Source organism: Choristoneura fumiferana, chromosome 5 (genome assembly GCF_025370935.1).
Source record: "Choristoneura fumiferana chromosome 5, NRCan_CFum_1, whole genome shotgun sequence".
NCBI lineage: Eukaryota > Metazoa > Arthropoda > Insecta > Lepidoptera > Tortricidae > Choristoneura > Choristoneura fumiferana.
Window position 1 is genome coordinate 8,863,967 of NC_133476.1, and position 8,878 is coordinate 8,872,844.

Sequence of the window (8,878 nt, forward strand, 5' to 3'; positions counted from 1 at the left end):
AACTGGTTTAAAATTGCCCGTGTAGGTACTTAAATTTCTCCTGAGTTCAAGTTACTTGTTTTAATTGCTATACCAAGTCTGTCTTTGTGTAAATAATCATTGCAGTGTTCAGCTTCGGTACCCCTTGTTGTAGATAGTCAGATATGGCTAGTTATACATAGATCATCTCTAATTTCCTCTGGATTGTACATATGTGTTTTAGTGTAGGTTATTACATGAATAAATGATTATAAGGTTGTGTAATGTATGTTTCTTTTAGAGAGTAGGTATGTAGTTAGACCTAGTTAATTTTATTCCGTTTAAAAGTGTGATAGTGAGATCAAATTAGGCAGCAGTGCAGTGATTATGTAGAGTACCCTACCTATTTAAAAACGTTTTTTTTTTTTATGGTATAGGGGGCAAACGAGCAGGGGGATCGCCTGATGGTAAGCGATTACCGTCGCCCATGGACACCTGCAACACCAGAAGAGTCACAAGTGCGTTGCCGGCCTTTAAGGTAGGAGTACGCTCTTTTCTTGAAAACTTGAAGGTCATAGCGGTCCGGGAATACCGCAGGCGATAGCTCATTCCAGAGTTTTGCTGTGCGAGGCAGGAAATTTCTGGAAAAACGCACAGTAGAGGACCGCCAACCATCTAAATGGTGAGGATGGAATGGCGCCAAAGAGTCAAGTCGATCGGAAACTTGTGATTTGATTTGGGTGCAACCAGTAGCAGTAGTGATCGCGTCCACCAAACAGCGGCGACCTTAAGGGGTGGCGAACAGGGCAATCGCCCAGGGCCTCGCTCTTGCAGGGGCCTCGCGCAACAACCCAAGCAAATTAAAAAAAAACGTAGAATTTTTTAAACTATATTTTCGCATCCCATACTTTTCACAAAGGACAAAGGCCCTCGTAAAGACCTGCCGCCCGGAACCTCGCAATGGGTAAGGCCACCGCTGCCACCTAATTTGAGGTCTAAGGCTAAGGCCATGAGGTGAGGAGGCCCTGGGGCACACAAGAACTAGTGTCATTTGGAAATTAAAAAGGGAATGGTAATTTGGACTCCCCCCCCCCCCCGAGCACGGGCCTCGTGTGCCCATTATGGTAAAGACGGTATTGTTTGAGGTGAGTCATGTTTTAGATCTTTCGTTTTATCCTAGCTAGACTAGACATTTATAGGCCAGCCCGGACAATTGAAATACGTATAGTTGAGTCGGTGCCCTAAACAAGTTATAAATACACTTTTCTATGTAACTACGAGTGAGAAAGTGCCTATCTGCGTGAACATAGTGTTGGTAGGTATAAGAAGAGAAAGTTTTATCCATAGTGTCACAAGTTTTCATTCAGGAGTGAAACTTAAATAAGGTAGATGTCCGAATACTGGTGCATCTTTAATTTGGTCATAAGCAATAGAGGTGACAGCAGAGTGTCATCTATTGGGCATTAGAATGTCAAGTCAAACACAATGATGTACCTTATTAGGTAGTACTCGTCGAGTTTTAAGAACGAAATAGTTACATTATTAACTTAAATGCAATATGGTACGTTGTGCACTTTTTTTTTGGCGACCTCTGAATCTCTCCCAAGGGCTGATAGGCACGTGCGGATTCCAGTTAGGAATTATGACATCACGATATGTAGGTTTTTTCGGCAATCCCGAAATTTGAAGGTCACTTGTTTGTCCCTCGTGCGCCACTGACTGGGATCCATGATCAATAAAATCTAAGCTCCTTCCGTGTCGTCTTCCAATTCCATTCGAAGGATTAGTCCTGGCATTGGGATTCCAGTTAGGAATTATAACATCACGATGCTTTTTCGGAAGTCCAGAAATTTGAATGTCGCGGGCTGTTCTCGCTAGGATAGGAATGCGAGGAACAGGAGCTGCAATGGTTGGTCTGGGGTATAAAGGCTTGGGTCACAGTGGGTTGAGGTGCCCTGGAAGCCTGAATTCTCTCGCGTTGCTTCTGTTGTAGCCTGGGTGTATTGGGCCAGTGATTCTGCTGCCGCTTGTAGTCCTGGGCCTTGGGCCTGGGGCTCCTCGCCTTGCGCTAGGGGAGTCCACACTGCGGGCGTTGCGTCGATTGTAACCAGGATGTGTGGGACCAGTGTCGTGGCTGCCTGATGAAGTTGAATGACCGCCTCCTCGCTTCGCACTAGGAGAGTCAACGCTTCGCTCAGGCCTGTTTGATTGCAGCTCGTGGTCTTGTTCCGGTATAAAATTATTTACTTTTTCATTTAGTAGCGGTGTGAGCTCACTTATTTCTCGGACATAACGCGTTATTTTACCACGCGTCGGCGGTCTGAACGTTGGTAGTATCAATACATTTTTCTGTTTTGGTGCTTTTAATCGAGGCGTGACTGCTGGTTCAAAAAGCTTTTGGCATGATGATTCTGCTAAAAGCGCAGCGAAGATTATACCTAATATTAGCGTAACTTTAAACATGTTGACTATTCCTATGTTTCCAAGGAAAAAATAAGTATATTACAGCCATACGCATATATTTACTATGTGTTAAGGAAACGATCAGGTACTTACCCGGAGGTATTCATAATACTTAGAAAAGGGGAAGGCCCCTCCCGTCTTTGTTTCTAAATCATCGGTCATAAAACGATGTCTTGAACTGAGATGATCTTTGTTATCTCCTTGAAGATAACGCTTGTCGTAACAGTAAACACAGTGAATTTAATAGCAATGTTATCTTCTGCGGTTTACCTTTTAGATTTGAATGATGGAAAAAGTGGATAACCTGTTATAGCTTTTGTTTGCAAATAATTTCTTAGGTACTATGAATATGAAAAAAAAATTTGAACCACGTCATCAATAATAGAATATTTTAAGCATTCTTACAAGTTTTTATTTAGCATATTATTTGGGTTAAATCTGGGAAGCTAAATTTGACTCACTTCATGTGTTTGGATTGACTTAAAATGTAATGATAAGTAATCAGAATTCTGGTGACATTACAAAAATTTGGCAGTGACATCCTGGCATTCCGGTCAGGATCGTCTCAGCAGGACGGAATTCCTCAACAGTTAATGGCATCGATTTGAAATTTGGTACATATTTTGGTTATATGACAAATGCAAGCATGGTCAACAAAAAGTACGACCTAAAAAGTACGAGTACCTACAGTCAGAAGAAAAGCTTGTATTAAAAATGGCGTTTTAACAAAAAACTATTTTTTTATGGTTCTGTACAACAGTCGGCATAAATAGAACCCCTAGGATCACTTTGTTGTACGTTCGTCCGTTTATTAAGACCCTTCGTCTTTAAGAACGAGTGTAGTCATCATCATCATCATGTCAGCCGAAAGACGTCCACTGCTAGACATAGGCCTCCCCCAACGAGTGGAGTATCAAGCCGAAATAAACACACCAAATACACAGCAGCAAAACGCAGTTCTACAGGTTCAGATCTGGTACCCCTAGCAGTACCTCCTAACGGGATCATGGGTTACACGTGATGTAATTAAAAGCAATTTGCTGTAATGTAGCAACATATAATTATGTAATATTCCAACTTAGTGATCATAATATGACGTAGTCTAAGTGATGGTAGACGACCAGATGGCCTAGTGGTTAGAGAACCTGACTACGAAGCCTGAGGTCCCGGTTTAGATTCCCGTGTCGGGGCAGATATTTGTATGAAAAAAGAATGTTTGTTCTCGGTCTTGGGTATTTAATATTATGTATTTAAGTATGTATCTATCTATATAATTATATCGTTGCTAAGTACCGATAACACAAGCTTTGCTAAGCTTACTTTGCTACGTCAATTTTATTGGTGTGAATTGTCCCGTGATATTTATTTATTTATTTATATGGGTAATGTAAGTGCTATAATATCTATCAACCTAAGTTCAACTATTTGTAGCAAGACGCATTACATCATTGTTAATTGAAATCATAAAATAACTAATTGTATTGTAGGTATTTGTCACATGTTTTTTCTTAAAATACAAGTGTTTGTTACTTCATCAGTCACGTCTAAACCGCTGAACCAATTTAGATGAAATTCGGTATACAGATAGTTCAAGTCCAGGGAAGTATATAGGATAGTTTATATTCCGGAAAATTGCATAGTTCCCGCGGGATAGCGCGAATTCTACGCGGACGGAGACGCGGGTAATGGTTAGTTCGCAATATATTGCTAAGTTCAAGCAAGTCCATAATATTCGTGCTTATTTGTAGCTTAGAAATATTCACAACAAAAATGTAAATGTTACACGTGTAGGTAAAGGCGTATTATAAAGTTAATGATTATATCATGGACAGGGATATTTGGAAATAATTCCGATCCGCATTAGCGATCCATTCAAATAGCGAACCTACTGTGTTAAAAATAAAGTGGTGTTAAATACTTGTGATGTATACATATCATTTAATAATATTGTAAATCTGTTTACAAAAAATATACCTTGTTCAGTTTCTTGCCAGATTCTTCTCAACAGAGGTTTTTCCGAACCGGTGGTAGATTTTTTTTGACATTCATAAGTGCTTGTTGTGGCCTAAATTGAATAAAGATATTTTGACTTTGACTTTGACTTTGACCTGTACACATTATACTGAGTTGGTCTGATCACATCTCTAGAATCCTTTATTGTCGCGAATATTAAACGTTTTCTCCGAATTGGGCTTCGGTCTAGTTTAGGTGTCCGGGGAGAGCGACCGTCCGGCCGAAAGTTTCACCGAGTTTTACGACTTAGGAAATCAATTTAAATTTTCGGTCATTCTTCTTTAGGGATCAGAAACTTAAAGTACGTACTTAAAAGGAAGAAAATAATCCTTATAATTTCACTGGTGCGTCCGTCTATCGATCTGTCATTATATTTGTTATACTCTGTTACTAACTTCGTAAATGCGAATGTACCACCATCTTGCTCGCTAATCCTGCCGTGAAGCAGCAGTGCTTGCACTGTTGCGTTTCGGCATGGAGAGTAAGACAGCCGGTGAAATTACTGGCACTTGAGGTATCCCATCTTAGGCCTCTAGGTTGGCAACGCATCTGCAATCCCCCCGGTGTTGCAGGTGTCTATAGGCGGTGGTGATCTCTTACCATCAGGATACCCACTTGCTCGTTTGCCATCTAGTCGAATAAAAAAAAATGTAGGATTGTCTGTATCTCTGTCTGTCTGTATACTATACTTATTCGCTCTTAAACCGCTTAACCAATTAAGATGAAATTTGGTATGGATGGAGGCAGTTTTAAACCCTGCAAGGATAAGGATAGTTTTGCAGCGGGAATGATCCTTTAATTGATTAATGTTTAATGTGTATTTAAATATGTATTTATCTATTTAAGTATGTTTATCCGTTGCCTAGAATCCATAGTACAAGCTTTGCTTAGTTTGGGACCAGGTCAATTGGTGTCAAGTGTCCCAAGATATTATTATGTTCTTTATTTTTTTTTTCATTCTTAGGATTAGGTTTTTAAAATAGTTATAAAAAGTAAAATACAGAAAAGTACATACAAAATAAAAATATTATAAAAACCTAGTTTGCCGCCGGTAACGGGGCAGGGCCCAAGCTACCGGTGGTCAGGGCCGCAGAGTGAGGAACCTCCGAACGATGCGTGCCGTGTCCAGAAGTACCGCCCTCTGTATCTGGCCCTTGATCCAGCCATCTAGCGAGAGTCTCTTGAGATGTTGGTCGAGACTCTTCGCTATTAGACCGTTTGCCGAAACGACTATCGGGACAATGATCGTCGAGTCGACATCCCACATAGCAGTCACCTTGTGAGCCAAGTCAAGGTACTTGCTGAGTTTGTCCTTCTCGGCCTTCACGAGATTCTCGTCATGTGGGATGGTGATGTCGACGAGTACTGCCTGGCGGTTTGATTATTATTGTGTGAAAGGGCTGTGGGTTTTGGATGGGAACTTCGCCTTTTTAAATCAGAAAGTTAAAAATTAGAAATAAACAATAAATAATTACGTGTCAATATATTTATATGAAGAAACTCTCCACAAATTCGAATTCTGCGCGGACGAAGTGGTGGGTTAAAGCTAGTATCCTGTATGAAATATCATTAATTTTATTTGTATGCTTTTATATTATATTAGGCTAATGTTTTACACCAAATAAAATACACGGATAAATTCTAAGTTAAACATTGCATTTTGCCAAAGCGATGACTGAGTAAACAAACAGGTTAGAGGACTTCCCCTTTTATCTTTCCCGTGTATGCGCTCGGTTAAGTACCTAAGTTGCTTTAAGACAGTATAAATACGACGCTGAACTGAGATATAATTATCAGTTTGTTGTAAACACTGAGTTCGCCAACATGTTGAAAGTAACCCTAGCATTGAGCGTGATCTTGGTTGCGTTTGTGGCTGAATTGTCATGCCAAAAGTTTATTCAGCCTACGTACAGACCACACGTCCAGAAGCCTAGAATCATATTACCAACTTACAGACCGCCACCGCGTGGTAAAATAACGCGGTATGTCCGAGAAGTAAGTGACCTCACACCGGAACTAAAAGAAGACGCGAATGATCTATTGTCGAGCCATGATCAAGAACTACAATTAAACAGGCCCGAACGAAGCTTAGACTCTCCCAGCGCGAAGCGAGGAGGCGGTCATTCAACTTCATCAGGCACCCGCGACACTGGTCCCACACACCCTGGTTACAATCGACGCAATGCCCGCAGTGTGGACTCCCCCAGCGCTAGGCGAGGAGGCGGCGGCCCCAGGACTTCAAGCGGCAGCAGGAACACCGGCCCAACACACCCAGGCTACAACAGACGCAACGCGAGAGAAATCAGGCTACCAGGGCACCTCAACCCACTCCGACCCAAGCCTTTATACCCCAGACCAACCATTCCAGCTCCTGTTCCTCGCATCCCTATCCTAGCGAGAACAGCCCGCGACATTCAAATTTCTGGACTACCGAAAAAACCTACATATCGTGATGTTATAATTCCTAACTGGAATCCCAATGCCAGGACTAATGCTTGGAACCGAATTGGAGGACGACACGGAAGGAGCTTAGATTTTATTGAAGATGGAATTGAGTCAGTGGCGCACGAGAGACACACAAGAGACGTTCAAATTTCGGGATTGCCGAAAAAACCTACACATCGTGATGTGATAATTCCTAACTGGAACCCCAATGCTAGGACTAATCCTTGGAACAGGATTGGAGGACGGCACGGAAGAAGCATAGATTTCACTGAAGAATTAATAGCGAAACAGCCGCACGAGAGAGAAGTTCGTGGTCTCTAGGAAGATATCCGTAAGCATGAGATTTCTAGTTTGCTCTTAAATCGAACAAGGTCAGAACTAATCCTGGAACCAATATTAGGGGACGGTATGCAAGAAGCGTGTATAAGGAGGTTTTAGTTGAAGATAACATTGATTCAGAGTCATATAGACAGAACCAGAACATTCAGATATCTGACAAGCAAACTAACTCTACTGTGATGTAAACAATAGATAGTAATAATATGATAATGTGGATACAAAAAGTGTATAACTTTAATTAAATATTAAGTTATTATTACTTGATTTTATTCGTTTACGCAATCAATGTATATACACTTGTGTATGTATGCAAAGATTCCGTTATGAATCGGATAAATTAAACTACGAATATTTCGAACTCCGACGGAAGGTTCATGAATGATTGGGTAGTTTAGATACATTAAAATGTTTCTGATTGTATTTGGGTAAGTAAATTCCATATTTTTCTAATATACAATAAATAAATGAGAAAATTTATGAAGATATTTGTTACTCAATCACATTATATAACGTTTAAATCCTGAAGAAGACATAGGATAGTTATTAGACTGAAAATTATAGGTACAGTTCCCGCTAGACGTGATCAAAATCCGCAAACAAAGTCGCGGACAAAAGTTAGTTCTAAATAAATACATCTCAAAATCTATTAAGTTTACAACCGTATCCTGAGTTAATTAATTATTTCGTCCGTATTTTATTTATTACATTAATTGTTCCATTCTTTTGGACCTGAAATAAATAGTTAAGTTTAATTCATGAATGACTAAGAATAATGTTTGATTATCTTACGCGTTTAAGGGTAATTAGTTCGAATTTTGCCGTACCGCTCACGCTTATATCATTTAATACGGAACGAGAGGAATGGTAGGACACGAACTTCGGTTTTCGAATTTTGTAGCCCCTCTGTTGCCTGCGATTTCGAAATTCGTTTATCGCGCGCTCTCGGGAACTAAACAAATTTCCGTAACTAAACAATTCTACTCGTATGTCCTTTTCAGGGTCTCAAACGATCTATCTAATTGATTGACTATTGTAAGCGTGAAAGCGTGACAATTAAACCAACAAAAAACGTAGGTAGGTACATTCGCACTTATGACCAAATATTGGGATATCTAGTTGGCTTTTGATTGGTAGAGCGGTAGAGCCTACTTGGCCGTGGGTGTAACATTACCTTCAGTAAATACCTTACGATAGTTATTGAAACACAAAGAGGAATCAACTAATAGAGTATTAAAACGGATTTAAGGAAACGAGTGAGTTTTATTCTTCATGTCAAACACTGTAATGACTAAAAATTAATTGATAATTATACTCGGCCCATTTAAGTACGTATCTAAGGATTTGTAGTAGAGATACGCCCGATATGTTTTATATTGACTGTTTATTCTGGTTCACTTTGATAAAGAGCACAAATGGGTTCGAAACATGTTCAGTTCACCTTGATAAAGAAGCACGAATGGGTTCGAAGCATGTCGAGCATACTGCGACTACATACGTGGTAACCCAGCATGTACCTGGGGGAGTTTTATTGCAATAAAAGAATAAGTAGGTCTAAGATTTAATATCGAACGATTTTTATATTACCGGCTAGCTCAATCAGCTGCTTGACTTTGAGTTGGCAATGAGCATGCAGCAGTCACCACAGGAGTTTTTTTCATAC

The 8,878-nt window shown here is 40.2% G+C and overlaps 2 protein-coding genes across 2 annotated transcripts; one reads left to right on the plus strand and one right to left on the minus strand.

Moving 5' to 3' along the window:
• Window positions 1-1,334: 1,334 nt before the first annotated feature.
• Window positions 1,335-2,421, minus strand: LOC141427719 (uncharacterized). The gene is made up of 3 exons (XM_074087315.1): window positions 1,922-2,421; window positions 1,653-1,873; window positions 1,335-1,411 (listed from the first exon to the last, which is right to left on the minus strand). Exons 1-3 carry the CDS (start codon window positions 2,419-2,421, stop codon window positions 1,335-1,337), a joined length of 798 nt encoding a protein of 265 aa, XP_073943416.1.
• A 3,811-nt stretch (window positions 2,422-6,232) lies between these two features.
• On the plus strand, window positions 6,233-7,699 carry LOC141427795 (uncharacterized). The gene has a single exon (XM_074087385.1). The coding sequence runs from the start codon at window positions 6,259-6,261 to the stop codon at window positions 7,198-7,200; it is 942 nt and encodes a 313-aa protein (XP_073943486.1). The 5' UTR covers window positions 6,233-6,258; the 3' UTR covers window positions 7,201-7,699.
• The last annotated feature ends 1,179 nt before the right edge of the window (window positions 7,700-8,878 follow it).